At 43.5% G+C, this 17,350-nt stretch overlaps 1 protein-coding gene across 2 annotated transcripts in view; it reads left to right on the forward strand.

The window, feature by feature from the left end:
- LOC126109635 (trichohyalin) overlaps positions 1 to 17,350 on the forward strand; it is a 230,864-nt gene that overhangs the window by 154,164 nt on the left and 59,350 nt on the right. For both annotated transcript variants that reach the window (XM_049914680.1, XM_049914681.1), the window contains exon 10: positions 7,756 to 8,043. In XM_049914680.1, the coding sequence (XP_049770637.1) occupies positions 7,756 to 8,043 (288 nt within the window). The remainder of the gene's footprint in view (positions 1 to 7,755; positions 8,044 to 17,350) is intronic.

The following is a 17,350-nucleotide window of genomic DNA, read 5'->3' on the forward strand; positions in this document are numbered from 1 at the left end:
AGCATTGGAGGGCAGCGTGGAGGGTAAAAATCGTAGAGGGAGACCAAGAGATGAATACACTAAGCAGATTCAGAAGGATGTAGGTTGCAGTAGGTACTGGGAGATGAAGAAGCTTGCACAGGATAGAGTAGCATGGAGAACTGCATCAAACCAGTCTCAGGACTGAAGACCACAACAACAACAGCAGCTTCGATGCATGAGCTGTTAAGCTGATTGTGCGATAATTCTCGCACATGTCAGCTCTTGCCGTCTTCGGAGCTGTGTGGATGATGCTTTTCCGAAAGTCAGACGGTATATGGCCAGACTCATATATTCTACACACCAACGTGAATAGTCGTTTTGTTGCCACTTTCCCCAATGATTTTAGAAATTCTTATGGAATGTTATCTATCCCTTCTGCCTTATTTGACCGTAAGTTCTCCAAAGCTCTTTTAAATTCCGATTCTAATACTGGATCCCCTATCTCTTCTAAATCGACTCCTGCTTCTTCTTCTATCACATCAGACAAATCTTCACCCTCATAGAGGCTTTCAATGTATTCTTTCCACCTATCAGCTCTCTCCTCTGCATTTAACAGTGGAATTCCCGTTGCACTCTTAATGTTACCACCGTTGCTTTTAATGTCGCCAAAGGTTGTTTTGACTTTCCTGTATGCTGAGTCTGTCCTTCCGACAATCATATCTTTTTCGATGTCTTCACATTTTTCCTGCAGCCATTTCGTCTTAGCTTCCCTGCACTTCCTATTTATTTCATTCCTCAGCGACTTGTATTTCTGTATTCCTGATTTTCCTGGAACATGTTTGTACTTCCTCCTTTCATCAATCAACTGAAGTATTTCTTCTGTTACCCATGGTTTCTTCGCAGCTACCTTCTTTGTACCTATGTTTTCCTTCCCAACTTCTGTGATGGCCCTTTTTAGAGATGTCCATTCCTCTTCAACTGTACTGCCTACTGCGCTATTCCTTATTGCTGTATCTATAGCGTTAGAGTACTTCAAACGTATCTCGTCATTCCTTAGTACTTCCGTATCCCACTTATTTGTGTATTGATTCTTCCTGGCTAATATCTTGAACTTCAGCCTACTCGTCATCACTACTATATTGTGATCTGAGTCTATATCTGCTCCTGGGTACGCCTTGCAACCCAGTATCTGATTTCGGAATCTCTGTCTGACCATGATGTAATCTAATTGAAATCTTCCAGTATCGCCCGGCCTTTCCCAAGTATACCTCCTCCTCTTGTGATTCTTGAACAGGGTATTCGCTATTACTAGCTGAAACTTGTTACAGAACTAAATTAGTCTTTCTCCTCTTTCATTCTTTGTCCCAAGCTCATATTCTCCTGTAACCTTTTCTTCTACTCCTTCCCCTACAACTGCATTCCAGTCGCCCATGACTATTAGATTTTCGTCCCCCTTTACATACTGCATTACCCTTTCAATATCCTCATACACTTTCTGTATCTGTTCATCTTCAGCTTGCGACGTCGGCATGTATACCTGAACTATCGTTGTCGGTGTTGGTCTGCTGTCGATTCTGATTAGAACAACCCGGTCACTGAACTGTTCACAGTAACACACCCTCTGCCCTACCTTCCTATTCATAACGAACCCTACACCTGTTATACCATTTTCTGCTGCTGTTGATATTAACCGATACTCATCTGACCAGAAATCCTTGTCTTCCTTCCACTTCACTTCACTGACCCCTACTATATCTAGATTGAGCCTTTGCATTTCCCTTTGCAGATTTTCTAGTTTCCCTACCACGTTCAAGCTTCTGACATTCCACGCCCACGCTCGTAGAACGTTATCCTTTCGTAGATTATTCAATCTTTTTCTCATGGTAACCTCCCCCTTGGCAGTCCCCTCCCGGAGATCCGAATGGGGGACTATTCCGGAATCTTTTGCCAATGGAGAGATCATCATGACACTTCTTCAATTACAGGCCACATGTCCTGTGGATACACGTTACGTGTCTTTAATGCAGTGGTTTCCATTGCCTTCTGCATCCTCATGTCGTTGATCATTGCTGATTCTTCCGCCTTTAGGGGCAATTTCCCACCCCTAGGACAAGAGAGTGCCCTGAACCTCTATCCGCTCCTCCACCCTCTTTGACAAGGCCGTTGGCAGAATGAGGCTGACTTCTTATGCCGGAAGTCTTCGGCCGCCAATGCTGATAACTTAGCAGACTTAGCAGCATACACGTACAGATTACTTAAATTAACTTATACAAACACACCCATGCCTGAGGGAGGACTCGAACCTCTGGCGGGAGGGGCCGCGCAATCCGTGCATGGCGCCTCAAACCACGCGGCCACTTCGCGCAGCTACAATTTACTCTTGGCACAATAACTTTCTTGAGATGAGTAGTTCATTGCGACATGATAATTTATCAGGCCGCAAAGGGCCAATCACATGGCCACCTCGCTCCCCAGACTTGACACTACTAGATTTGTTTCCCTGGGATTTCACTGAAGACCGTGCGCATGTTCCTCCCCTACCAAACAATTTGCCGACCTCACAAATCGAATCTACACTGTCGTTGCACAAGTTACGTCCGTTTGCTGCCACGAGCGTGGGAAGAAATTGATTACTGGTGGGATGTTTGCTGCATCACAAATGGTAGTCACATAGAACCAAAATGATCCTTGATATGTGAACTTGAGGTTGTTTGCTGCAAAATGACACATTTACCAAGTCTGCTAAGTTATCTCAATAACATTCTTCACCATTTTAAGTTGTAAAGTCCGTTTCCATTCACCCTGTATACCCTACCGTGCATGGTAATAATGTTAAACATGGACAACATTAAAGCATCCTAGTGTGCATTCTACTGTCACAGACAATTGCAACTCTAATCATTTACATACACTGATGAGTCAAAACAGTATGACCACTTGCTTAATAGCTTGCTTGTGCGTCTTTGGAACGAAATATAGTACACTGGGTAACTGGGATCTGACAGTTTGTTGTTCGGTTTCGGGAGGTATGTGGTATTAGATGTCTACTCGCATGTCATGTAATTCGCGTAAGTAACGGACCACTGCATAAGCGGTGATGGGGTCCAGTAGTGACCCAGATGGGTTGTGCAGGGTCTACATCAGGTGAATTTGGTCGCCGAGACATCAACATGAGTTCACTATAGTAATCCTCAAACCACTGTAGCATGGTTCTAGCTCCGAGACATGGAGAATTATTCTGCTGCAAGATGACATCGCCATCGTGGAAGACAAGTAGCATGAAGGGATGCAGGTGGTCCGCACCTGTTAGAGTGTCTTCGATTACTACTACAGGTCCCTTGCAAGTGCAGGAGAATGTCTCCCATAGTGTAATACTGCTCCTGCCAGCCTGCGTCCGCGGTGTGCTGCACGTTTCGAGCCGCCGTTCACCTCCTTGACGGCGTTTCTGGAGACGAACATCAACCTAGTGTAGGAAAAACGTGGTTCAACTGAAGAGCCGACACATTGATCGACGGTCGAATCCCGATGGTCCCGTGCCCACTACAGAGTAATTGACGAAGTCATTGGGTCAAGATGTGAACATGTGAGAGTGGTCTGCTGCAGAGCTCCACATTCAACAATATACGAAAAATGGTGTGCTCTGGAACACTTGTGCATGCACCAGCATTGCGCTCTTTCGACGTAGATGCACAGATCATCGTCTGTCCTACTTTACAGAGCACACAAGCCTCCGAACTCCACGATCTATGAACAGTCGTGGACGTCCAACCATTTAGTGCCTAGTGGTAGTTTCACTGTCCTGTCTCTTTCTGTATATGCTGACGACAGTAGCACGTGAACATTCGACGAACCTCGCCGTTTTCGAGATACTTGTTCGCAGGTTCTCTGTAATATTAATCTGCCCTTCGTCAAAGTCACTTATCTCAATGGATTTCCCTATTTGCAGCCCATATCTTTGCTAGGGTGTTTCCCCCCCCCACCCACCCATCCGTGTCTGCTCCGCTTACATCTTTTTGCTATTGCGTCACATGCTCGCTATTCTATCCAATGTTGCGATGGGCAGTGGTCATAATATTATGGTTTATCATTGTATACTGACTACGATGTGTACGTGTACGAAGTTACATACACATCTGACCATGCCTTCTGGATGCTTCACTATTTTGTAAGGCAGTGTATGATGGTGGATTAAATACGTATCTTCTTCTCTAGTGGTCAATCCAAGGATTGGTTTGCAACAGCTGCAGTGCCAGCTTGTCTCCATTCTGTGCGTCTTCCAGCTTTTCTCTTCATTTCTTTATAGGTGTTACATCCCACATCTTTCACGATTTGTTCCATGTACCTCAGCCGTGGTCTTCCTCTTGGTCTTTTTCCCTCGACATATCCCTCCATGATTGTGTTCAGGATTCCTTTATGTCTTAATAGATGGCCTGTAAATTGCACTCTTCTTTTAACAATGAAACTCCAGAAGCCTCTCTCCTCACCTGGTCTTTCCAGAACCACTTCGTTTGTGACCTTGTCGATACATTTTATTTTGAGCATGCGTCTATAGCACCACATTTCAAAAGAATTTAGCTTCTGGTCTTCCTCTATCCCAAGAGTCCATGTTTCACACCCATAGCATGCCTCACTCCACACATATGATTTCAAAAATCTTTTCCTGATTTCAAGGCTGATGCTCTTAGATGTTAAGATGTTTTTCTTCTTGTTAAAAGCAGCCTTTGCTTGAGCAATTCTACTTCTGACTTCCGCCTTGCTCCTTCCATCCCTCGTAATATTACTGCCCAGATACGTAAATTTATCTACTTGTTCCAGCAGTTCATTGCTTACATGAACTTGGACATTCACTTGATCTTTTTTGTCGCATGACATTACTTTTGTTTTTGCTTTATTAATTCTCATATTATATTCTTCCCCCATAACTTTATCTATTCTATTCAGTAGGACTACAAGATCTTCTTCACTTTCAGCTAGGACAACTATATCATCGGCATATCTTATCATATCTATTCGTTGGCCTAGAATTACTACACCTGTCTGTGAATTTTCCCTTACTTTTTTCAGCGCCTCTACAATGTACGTTAAAGATAACATGGGATAGTGCGCAATTTTGTCGGACACCTTTCCGTATCTGCACCTCTTCTTGTTTTGTCCGTCCACGGATAACTGCTATTTCGTTTTTGTACAGGTTCCATATCATTTTTCTATCTTTATAGTCTGTTCCTAATTTTTTGAGTACCTCAAACATCTTATCCCATTGAACATTATCAAAGGCTTTCTCTACATCTACGAAAGCTGTGTATGTTGTCAGGTTCTTATCTAGTCGTTTCTCTATTATTAGTTTTAGAGCAAATATTGCTTCTCTGGTTCCTCTATCTTTCCGTAATCCAAACTGGTCTTTGGAGAGTGTAGCTTCGACTTTTAGTTCTATGCGTTTTAGGATAATTGAGGTTACTATTTTAGAGGTGTGAGTAACTAGGCTGAGCGTCCCATAATTTTAACATCTTGTAGCATTTGCCTTCTTTGGAATGGGGATCATAATGTTTTTCTCAAAGTCTGCAGGAATTTTACCCTGCTCGTACATGTTGAAAACAAGATTATACAACTCCTGATTCAGTTTTGCTCCTCCAGATTTCACAAGTTCAGCAGGGATATTGTCTATACCAGGCGAATGTTGTTTTTCAATTTTTTCAGAGCTAGTTCAAACTCTTCCTTTAGTATAGGTTCACCTACGTTGTGTGCATCTACAGGGTGATCAAAAAGTCAGTATAAATTTGAAAACTGAATAAATCACGGAATAATGTAGATAGAGAGGTGCAAATTGACACACATGCTTGGAATGACGTGGGGTTTTATTAGAACCAAAAAATACCAAAGTTCACAAAATGTCCGACAGATGGCGCTTCATCTGATCAGAATAACAATAATTAACATAAAAAAGTAAGACAAAGCAAAGATGATGTTCTTTACAAGAAATGCTCAATATGTCCACCATCATTCCTCAACAATGGCTGTATTCGAGGAATAATGTTGTGAACAGCACTGTAAAGCATGTCCGGAGTTATGGTGAGGCATTGGCGTCGGATGTTGTCTTTCAGCATCCCTAGAGATGTCGGTCGAAGACGATACACTTGCGACTTCAGGTAACCCCAAAGCCAATAATCGCACGGACTGAGGCCTGGGGACCTGGGAGGCCAACCATGACAAAAGTGTCGTCTGAGCACACGATCATCACCAAACGACGCACGCAAGAGATCTTTCACGCGTCTAGCAATATGGGGTGGAGCGCCATCCTGCATAAACATCGTACGTTCCAGCAGGTGTTTATAAGACAGGCTGGGGATGATGCGATTCTGTAACAAATCGGCGTACCTCTCACCAGTCACGGTAACAGTTACCTGCTGTCCAGCGCCATCTGTCGGACATTTTGTGAACTTTTTTTTGTTCTAATAAAATCCCATGTCATTCCAAGCATGTGTGTCAATTTCTTACCTCTCTATCTACATTATTCCGTGGTTTATTAAGTTTTCAAATTTATACTGACTTTTTGATCACACGGTACTTCTGTTTCTTCTACCATGATCTTTTCAGACAGTTCTGGTCCGCTGTACAGTTTTCCTATATATTGTTTCCATGTTCTTGCAACTTCATCATCGTCATCCAACATGTTGCCATTTTCATCCACCGGTAGCAGGGGTAAATACAGGGAGCGAAAGGCTATTTACAATTTGTACAGAAACCAGATGGCAGTTATAAGAGTCGAGGGGCATGAAAGGGAAGCAGTGGTTGGGAAGGGAGTGAGACAGGATTGTAGCCTCTCCCCGATGTTATTCAATCTGTATATTGAGGAAGCAGTGAAGGAAACAAAAGAAAAATTCGGAGTAGGTATCAAAATCCAAGGAGAAGAAATAAAAACCTTGAAGTTCGCCGATGACATTGTAATTCTGTCAGAGACAGCAGAGGACTTGGAAGAGCAGTTGAACGGAATGGATAGCGTCTTGAAAGGAGTATATAAGATGAACATCAACAAAAGCAAAACGAGGGTAATGGAATGTAGTCGAATTAAGTCGGGAGATGCTGAGGGAATTAGATTAGGAAATGAGACACTTAAAGCAGTAAAGCAGTTTTGCTATTTGGGGAGCAAAATAACTGATGATGGTCGAAGCAGAGAAGATATAAAATGTAGACTGGCAATGACAAGGAAAGCGTTTCTGAAGAAGAGAAATTTGTTAACATCGAGTATAGATTTAAGTGTCAGGCAGTCGTTTCTGAAAGTTATTGTATGGAGTGTAACCATGTATGGAAGTGAAACATGGGCGATAAATAGCTTAGACAAGAAGATAATAGAAGCTTTCGAAATGTGGTGCTATAGAAGAATGCTGAAGATTAGATGGGTAGATCACATAACTAATGAGGAGGTATTGAATAGAATTGGGGAGAAGAGGAGTTTGTGGCACAACTTGACAAGAAGAAGGGATCGGTTATTAGGACATGTTCTGCGGCATCAAGGGATCACCAATTTAGCATTGGTGGGCAGCGTGGAGGGTAAAAATCGTAAAGGGAGACCAAGAGATGAATACACTAAAAAGATTCAGAAGGATGTGGGTTGCAGTAAGTACTGGGAGATGAAGAAGCTTGCACAGGATAGAGTAGCATGGAGAGCTGCATCAAACCAATCTCAGGACTGAAGACCAAACAACAACAACAATATCCCTACACTTGTTTTTTCTGTCTCCAAAGAACATATAACAAGGACAATATGTTGTGGTCTGGACTGTGCATTTTCTTGTGCAGGTGGAGCGGCTCGAGGCGCGCTTGCGGGCTTCGGAGGCGGTGGCAGCGGCGACGTCGGCTGCCCCCGAGGCCGGGTCTGTGGAGGCGAGGCTGCCCGCCGCCGTGGAGGCGGTCGTGGGCGACCTGCGCGCCGAGTACGGCCGCCAGCTGCGCGCCATGGCCGCGCTGCGCCAGCTGTACGACGAGCGCGCAGCTGCCGCAGCTGCAGAGGCGGAGGCCCGCGAGGGGCGGCTGCGCGTCGAGGAGCAGGCGCGCAGGGACGCCGACGCCAGGTGCCTCAAGCTGCAGGTGGGGAACACCCTCCCTGACACCCTCGCCGTGCCTGCAACTCCTGAAACCTTTGTCTACAGTCTAACATCTCCATACAACCCAGCTCACAGGGCAAAACATTAGTCGCCCATCAGAAAATCACACTGGTTCTTTTGGACCCCTGTAGGCAATGTTGAAATGGAGGTGCATTAAGAGGCAGACTGACTTGTAGTTTGCTGATTGGCTAAAGAGTTATACGGCTGGGCTGATTCTGGGACAGCCTGCATTGTTGCCAGATTCCCCCTCCCCCATGATGCCTTTGATGATATACTGGGTGATCAAAAAGTGAGTATAAATTTGAAAACTTAATAAACCATGGAATAATGTAGATAGAGAGGTAAAAACTGACACACATGCTTGGAATGACATGGGGTTGTATTAGAACCATAAAGAAAAACAAAGTTCAAAAAATGTCCGACAGATGGCGCTGGACAGCAAAACATCAGTGACTGCGAATGACAATCGTGTATAAAAGGAGCTGTAATGAGAGAGAGAATCAGATGCACCAGCAGTCGCAGCATGTTGACGTTACCTGAAAAGACGCTTTTAGTGAAGCTGTATTATCAAAATAGGGAATGTGCTAGTTCAGCGTTAAAATCCTATCGCCATTGGAAGGGGATTCGAACGGGTAAAGGCCCATTGACAAATGCAGCTGTGGCGAGAATGATTTCGAAGTTCCAAGCCACGGGTTGTTTAGACGATAGACCCCGTAGTGCCCGACTGAGCACAAGGCGTAATGCTGCTGAGACAGTTCAGGAAGAAATGGAGACTATAGCGGGTTCGTCTATGCACGGGGAAGTCAGCGCTCGTGCAGTCGCACGTCGCACCGGCATTCCATACACTACTGTTTAGTTGGCACTTAGGCGTACCCTCCGATGCTATCCATACAAAATCCATCGGCATCGTGAACTCTTACCTGGCGATTTACTGTGGCGGAGGACATTTTCGATGTGGGCGTTTCAAAAGATGGCGGAAGATGACGATTGGTTGAGTAACGTGTTGTGGTTCGACAAAGCTCATTTCACGCTCCGAGGGTCTGTCAATGCCCACAACTGCAGAATATGGGCTACCGAAAATCCTAGAACTGTCGTGGAAACTCCACAAGAAAGTCACTGTGTGGGTTGGATTTACCACATCTACCATTATCGGGCCGTTTTTCTTCGAGGAAATGCGTGATTCTGGTTTTGTAACTGCTACTGTGATGGGTGAGAGGTATACCGATATGTCACAGAATCGCATCATCCCCAGCCTGGCTGATAAACACCTGCTTCAACGTAGGATGTTTATGCAGGATGGCGCTCCACCCCATATTGCTAGACGCGTGAAAGATCTCTTGTGCGCATCGTTTGGTGATGATCGTGTGCTCAGCCGCCACTTTCATCATACTTGGCCTCCCTGGTTCCCAGACCTCAGTCCGTGCGATTATTGGCTTTGGGGTTACCTGAAGTCGCAAGTGTATCGTCATCGACCGACGTGTCTAGGGATGCTGAAAGACAACATCCGACACCAATTCCTCACCATAACTTCGGACATGCTTTACAGTTCTACTCACAACATTATTCCTCGACTACAGATATTGTTGGGGAATGATGGTGGACATATTGAGCATTTCCTGTAAAGAACATTATCTTTGCTTTGTCTTACTTTTTCATGCTAATTATAGCTATTCTGATCAGATGAAGCGCCGTCTGTTGGACATTTTGTGAACTTTGATATTTTTTTGATTCTAATAAAACCTCATGTCATTCCAAGCATGTGTGTCAATTTGTACCTCTCTATCTACATTATTCCGTGATTTATTCAGGTTTCAAATTTATACTGTCTTTTTGATCACCCAGTACATTGTTCCCAGATCTCTCCCCTTCCCCTACCCCTCTCCATAACAATGCTAGGAACAGGGGATCACTGTAGAGACAGAGTATCTGAAATTGTAAACTGCAGCATTCGACATCACGGAGGACCCAAAGAAACGAATTCCAAGCTTGTAAGGCAGCATGCACCTACAGCTAGTAAGGACCTACAAAATAGATTTCTTACAAAACTCTCGTGCATATCCACTTTGAATATTTCTCAAGCATGTGGAACTAACAGAATACGCCAACCTATCCTTAGAACTGGCTTGTCAACATCTACATCTACATCTACATTTATACTCCGAAAGCCACCCAACAGTGTGTGGCGGAGGGCACTTTACGTGCCATTGTCATTACCTCCCTTTCCTGTTCCAGTCGCATATGGTTCGCGGGAAGAACGACTGCTGGAAAGCCTTCGTGCGAGCTCGAATCTCTCTAATTTTGCATTTTTGATCTCCTCGGGAGGTATAAGTAGGGGGAAGCAATATATTCGATACCTCATCCGAAAAACGCACTCTCTCGAAACCTGGACAGCAACCTACACCGCGATGCAGAGCGCCTCTCTCGTTGAGTCTGCCACTTAAGTTTGCTAAACATCTCCGTAACGCTATCACGCTTACCAAATAACCCTGTGACGAAACGCGCCGCTCTTCTTTGGATCTTCTCTACCTCCTCTGTCAACCTGACCTGGTACGGATCCCACACTGATGAGCAATACTCAAGTATAGGTCGAACGAGTGTTTTGTAAGCCACCTCTTTTGTTGATGGACTACATCAACTACATTTAACGTGGGCTCCTCACAACAGTGCAATTTCGCATTTTTCACGGTAACATAAATTTCCAGATGTGAAAGACCCGATAAATCAGCATCAATATGAGACTGAGTTCCAGACCTCTAGAGCAGTAGTCCAACATTCACTGAATGAGTTGCCAGATTCCATAGATACCAGAGGTCAAACACGCACATACACTTGAATCTGTTTCTTTATATAAAACGCATGTAAAGGCCATTCAAAACGATCAAACAATTTCTCAGGCTTCACGTGTTTATCAAATTATTTGGCAGTGTGCTGCTTTGTTTGACATGATTGTCAAACATAATATGCACATATGTGCTCGAGAGACATTTCAATAAAGCCTGATCTGTCAAACAGGTTAGGCTGTTCATGCATGCATTTGTCAAACAACAACCAGTGGCTTGCCAGACTATGATCTGTAACTCTGATGCATCTCGAAACTGGAGCGGATTTTTAAGATTTAATGCATGTATCCTGTATTGCACCTCGTACATTGTCCACTAGTGTAAAAATACTTCGTGACATGATACTCACAGCATGGCAGTTGTTTGAAAAGTAAGATTAAATTTGACAAAATTGATCTATACGTCCGCCCAGTAGTCAAAAAATAGCGTGAAATTAAAAATAGCCCTATTCTGCTGTTATACGTAGAAAATGGCGGGAAATTGAAAAATCGAATACAGCCCATTACACTTGTGGCATGAAATTCAAAAATCCGAGATGGCGATGGCGATGGAAGATGGCTGTGAGGATACTAGGGAAGTCATGAGGTTGTCAAATTTCCCCCAGCCCCATGACATCAGAATCCAAGATGGCCATACAAGGTGGTGAGCTGGGCAGTTTGCATGATGGCACAGTCCAACACTGTCAAGCACTACAATTTTGTGAGATTTTTGTGACAGTGAGTTGCTTTGTTTGATATGTCTGTCAAACATACACTGAAGTGGCCAAAGTCACAACGAATACAGGCATGCATCAATGCAAGAGGACGTCCTACTGGGTATTAGAGGCACCGGTGTGTCTGAACCACCACCCCTGAAGGTCTTGCTGTGTGTAGTACAACATGAAATGTGTGGTTTTCATGAGCAGTAAAAAAGGTGGAAGTGATGTTTATGTTGATCACTATTCCAATTTTCTGTATAGGTTCCGGAACTTTCGGAACCGAGGCGATGCAAAACATTTCTTGATGTGTGTATTATTGATGCAATTTAATTACTGTTTTTTACTACAAAATTTTACTCGAAAGCATCCAGAAGTTCACCAGTCTGACCTGATTGATTTTCACGTTTTGTACAGCCACTGACCCACAGATACGTCCGAGCTGCTACATCAAATCGTTCAATGGGCTTGTTAAAAGTAAGCGGAGCTCGCCAAAATGCTCTGAGAAGTCACGAAACGCGTCACATGGAGTTTGAAATATGACAAGAACGTTCACTCAAAAATAACTTCCGAACTAAGTTAATTAAAATTTCCAAATGTTCATAAAAAGGTTTAATACTGTAGTCGTTTCGCAAACTCCTTAAAAGATCAAACATAATATAAGATTTTCTTATTTTAACAAAAAATTATGTGGCGCTGTTGTCAGAATTGCCGAGGCTGTAATACGAGGGGCGTTTGAGAAGTCCGAGACATGGCACCACCGGCGCGTATCGAAGTCACGTTTAGTTAGTAGCGGCTTTGGAAAGAACGCACAGCAAGTTTCAGCCACATTGGTCTATTTCTTTGTGTTTGGCATTCGTGTGAATCAGGGAAGTCGAGGGATTGTTAAAAAATGGACGAAAAATAATTCTGTGTGGTGATTAAACATTACTAAAGAAACGCAAAACGTCTCAGGAGACTAAAGAGAAGCTTGATAAACATTACGGTGACTCTGCATCTTCGATTAAAACAGTTTATAAGTGGTTTCAAATTTTTCGAGCCGCGCGGGATTAGCTGAGCGGTTTTGGGCGCTGTAGTCATGGACTGTGCGGCTGATCGCGCCGGAGGTTCGAATCCTCCCTCGGACATGGGTGTGTGTGTTTGTCCTTAGGATGATTTAGGTTAGGTGGTGTGAAAGCTTAGGGACTGATGACTTTAGCAGTTAAGTCCCATAAGATTTCACACAAACACAAAATTTTCGGAGTGGCCATATGGGCACAAATGATGCTGAACGTTCTGGACGCCCTGTGGAGGTTACGACTCCAGAAATCATTGATAAAATCCATGATATGGTGATGGATGACAGAAGAGTTAAGGTGCGTGAGATTGATGGTGCTGTGGAAGTCTCAAATGAACGGGTACATAATATTTTGCATAAACATTTGTACATGAGAAAGCTATCCGCAAGATGGGTTCTGCGACTACTCACGCTTGGCCAAAAACGGAATCGTGTGATGTGTTGCGAGTATGGTTTCCATCTGTCCAGGACGAATCCGCAGGACTTTAGACGTCGTTTCGTCACTGTGGATGAAACATGGATGCATTACTATACTCCTGAGACCAAAGAACAATCTAAACACTGGGTTACCAAGGGAGAATCTGCACCAAAAAAGGCGAAGACCATTCCTTTAGCCGGAAAGGTTATGGCGACTGTCTTTTGGGATTCGCAAGGGATAATCCTCATCAACTATCTGGAAAAGGGTAAAACTATTACAGATGCATATTATTCATCGTTATTGGACCGTTTGAAAACCAAGCTGCAAGAAAAACGCCGGCGATTGGACCGCAAAATAGTCCTTTCCCATCACGACAATGCACCAGCACACACCTCAGCAGTTGTGGTCGCAAAATTAATGGAAATGGGATTCCAACTCGTTTCGCATCCCCCCTATTCTCTAGATTTGGCTCCCTCTGACTACTATTTGTTCCCCAGTTCGAATAAATGGCTGGCGGGACAAAGATTTTATTCAAACGAGGAGGTGATTGCAGCAACTAAGAGCTATTTTGCAGACTTGGAAATTCCTATTGTTCGGAAGCGATCAACAAATTAGAGCAGCGTTGGACGAAGTGTGTAAGTCCAAAAGGAGACTATTTCGAAAAATAAAGAATGTTTATCCCCAAACACGTAAGTAGTTTTTATTTTTGCACGGATTTTTCAAACGCCCCTCCTAGCATCACAGCTTTGTACAAAATGGGAAAATCGTGCCTGTACCTCAGGTGTAGGTTATCTATTGATATGCTGGAATTACATTGCAGGGGTAGGCTGAAGCTGTGTTAGGGACGTCACTGGATTACTTTAATTCTTGCAGGTGTAGTGCTCGTGTCGGTGTGGCTGTGTAGTGGGTAGCGTCTGTGCCTCGTAAGTAGGAGACCTGAGTTCAAGTCCTGGCTGTTGCTAAAATTGTAATTCATTCAGCTTTGCTTATTGAATATAAAGTTGAGACTCGTATATCTCCAGCGTGTAATTCTGCCAGATCAATATAACCAACATGTACCATTGTTGAGTACTGCACTAGCTTGGACATAAGTTTAAATTAAAAGATGGCCACTGTTTCTTGAGTATCCAAAACGTCTAGTTATCGGAAGTTGATATGTTGGTGAGGCGTGTAGTTGCGAGGTTCCTATTATATACGAGGGCTATCCACAAAGTACATTACGTTTTGGAATTAAAAATAAATAAAGTATTGGAAATTTTTTTATTATATACAGATGAAAGCCACACTTAAATACTACGTTTCTACATAATTGCCATTTAAATTAAGGCACTTATCGTAGCCATGGACGAGCTTGGAAATTCCTTCGTCGTAAAATTCGGCCGCCTGCGCCTTCAACCACGAGGTTAATCAGTAACCCGGTAGAAATACGATTTTTGTGGATTTCCTGGAAAGAGTCACTACAATAAACTCTCAAACGAATTGCCAAACTCTGCACAACCTCAGAAGAGCAATACAAAACAAGCGCAGGGGAAAGTTGGGCTCAAAGATCTTGCTGATTCACGACAACGCCCGGGCCCACACGGCAAATGCCACTCGTGAAGTTCTCGAATCTTTTAAGTGGGAGTTGTTTCCTCATCCGCCGTACGGTTCCGACCTGGCACCGAGCGACTTCCACTTATTCCCAGCAATGAAGAAGTGGTTGGCTATGCAGCGTTTTGATGACGACGCACAGCTTCAAGAAGAGGTAACCACGTGGTTGAAGGCGCAGGCGGCCGAATTTTAGGACGAAGGAATTTCGAAGCTCGTCCATCACTACGATAAGTGCCTTAATTTAAATGGCAACTATGTAGAAAAGTAGTATTGAAGTGTGGCTTTCATCTGTATATAATTAAAAAATTTTCCAATACTTTATTTATTTTTAATTCCAAAACGTAATGTACTTTGTGGATAGCCCTCGTAGAAACAGTGATTAACTCTCTGCGTTCCTCTGAGTGCGAAGTCTAGCTCCATACGGAGACTTGGCCGAGATAGGCCCCTCAGAGCGCACAGGCACAGAGGGAGCCATACACTGACCAAAAGAAAATGAAAAAAGGTGGTTTAAGAATTATCCGTGAGATGTACGTGATTTCTCCTACCTCTCGTGCTCCGATCAGAAGAAGAAGCCATTCGGTTGGCACACTATTGTAAACGTATACTGTTGTCAAAGCATCAGTTCGTGCAAGTAGAATCTTAGCGAAGTAACTACTACCTAACAGACGTCACGTGGATTATGTGTCAACAATGCATTGAGGAGATGACTGACCGTCCTCGCCTTAATTATGTATGGGCAGTATCTGTTATTTCGTACATTAAGGCGAGAATGGCTAATGGTCTTTCAGTGCAGATGCACACCAGTCTCGAACTCTTACGGGAATCGGCGAAATGCCGCGAGTAATGAGAATAATGGGAATGGGGACACTACATTAGTAGCGTGTGGATAAGTTAGGCGTGTTAGGGTAGTCCGTGTCGTTGCAATGATTGGTGTGTGTGGATGGCTCAGTGGTCAAAGTACCCACCTGTTAAGCGGGAGACCCGAGTTCGAATCCCAGCCTACCCCAAATTTTCGACGCTCCTAATTGATTTAAACCAATGCTCACTCGCCGCCAGTGTCTGTAATTCCTTTGTGAATTAATTCACAGAATAACCAAAGGGAAAGTTCACCATTTTCTAGCAGAAGTTTAGTCGACCTAGCAGTGGATAAAGACACGACAGAATCGGAAATGCATAAAGTGAGTCGCGATTAAGTACTGCCCCACCTGAATTTAGATAGTGGAAGCAAACTTTTTTCACTCGTGAAAACACTGTAACACTTACAACGTAGGACTTTGAGGTTGCTGATGGGAACAACCGCACGAAAACAATCGATTGAGTCGGTTGCAGCTTGACGTATCGGTTGAATTATTCATTCTTTCTTTTGAGGTAAATAAGTCTATGGGAACTACCGAACGGAAACAATGGAATCAGTCAGTTGTGGTTTTACGTATCGGTTGTGTTACTGTTCATTCATTTCTTTCGCTTGGAACCAGTTTGTAGGAGCAACTAAATGAAAACAGTCGGCACATACCGGTAGTGTTTTGCGTACTGAGTTATGCATTCTTTGATGTCAAGTGATAACATTCTTTAGTTTTATGTCGGTATAAGTATTTATTTATTCATTCATTCAACTAAAGCCACTCTTCAATGGTTTAGCTATCTGAGGGAAAGCAGTGTATTGCACTTTCATTAGCTGAAGTAAAACACGGTTCTAGGCGCTTCAGTCTGGAACCGCGTTTCTGCTACGGTCGCAGGTTCGAATCCTGCCTCGGGCGTGGATGTGTGTGATGTTCTTAGGTTAGTTAGGTTTAAATAGTTCTAAGTCTAGGGGACTGATGACCTCAGATGTTAAGTCCCATAGTGCTAAGAGCCTTTTGTGCGGTAGCGTTCTTGCTGCCCACGCCCGGGTTCCCGGGTTCGATTCCCGGCGGGGTCAGGGATTTTCTCTGCCTCGTGATGACTGGGTGTTGCGTGGTGTCCTTAGGTTAGTTAGGTTTAAGTAGTTCTAAGTTCTAAGGGACTGATGACCATAGATGTTAAGTCCCATAGTGCTCAGAGCCATTTGAACCATTTGCTAAGAGCCATTTGAACCATTTTGAAGTAAAACAATAGTAAGCTAAGGGGTCCAAATTTCGTCATCGTAATATGTTACGATCTGTGTAGTCCTTTTTCTATAATCTTTCCGAGTTACACAGATCCTAATGTATTACGATGGCGAAATTTCGACCCCGTAGTTTACTTTTGTTATATATATATCGTGAATTTATGTTCCACTTGAAGCCAACTTACGATTAAATTACTGTAACATACTACAGCCAATATCCGACATAAACGTTACACTGCAAAAACAGAAATAGGAGAAAGGTGTTCCTAATTTCGTCCCCCACAAAAACTCTGTCAAGCACAATTAATTTTTATGTTTTTTTTTTCTAACTCTGCCAGGCAGTTTCACTACTATGAATCACTTGAATCTCACGAATAAACAATCCTTTCAAGTTCTTTCAGCCTTCCAAAGACGTGTACCGTATGAATTCGTACTTTTGTGTAGATAAAGAGCATGTTTCGTGCTTACAAACTAAGCGTTTCGTGCAACGAATCCATTTCTCTCCGCCTGCGTTTCCCCATATCAAAAAAAGTAAACTAATCTTATAAACAGCAAATAAAATCAGTGTTTAATGTACGGAGGAAGAAGTGACGAACATCCCCAGA

The sequence above is a fragment of the Schistocerca cancellata genome, chromosome 12, assembly GCF_023864275.1.
Source record: "Schistocerca cancellata isolate TAMUIC-IGC-003103 chromosome 12, iqSchCanc2.1, whole genome shotgun sequence".
NCBI classification, from domain to species: Eukaryota; Metazoa; Arthropoda; class Insecta; order Orthoptera; family Acrididae; genus Schistocerca; species Schistocerca cancellata.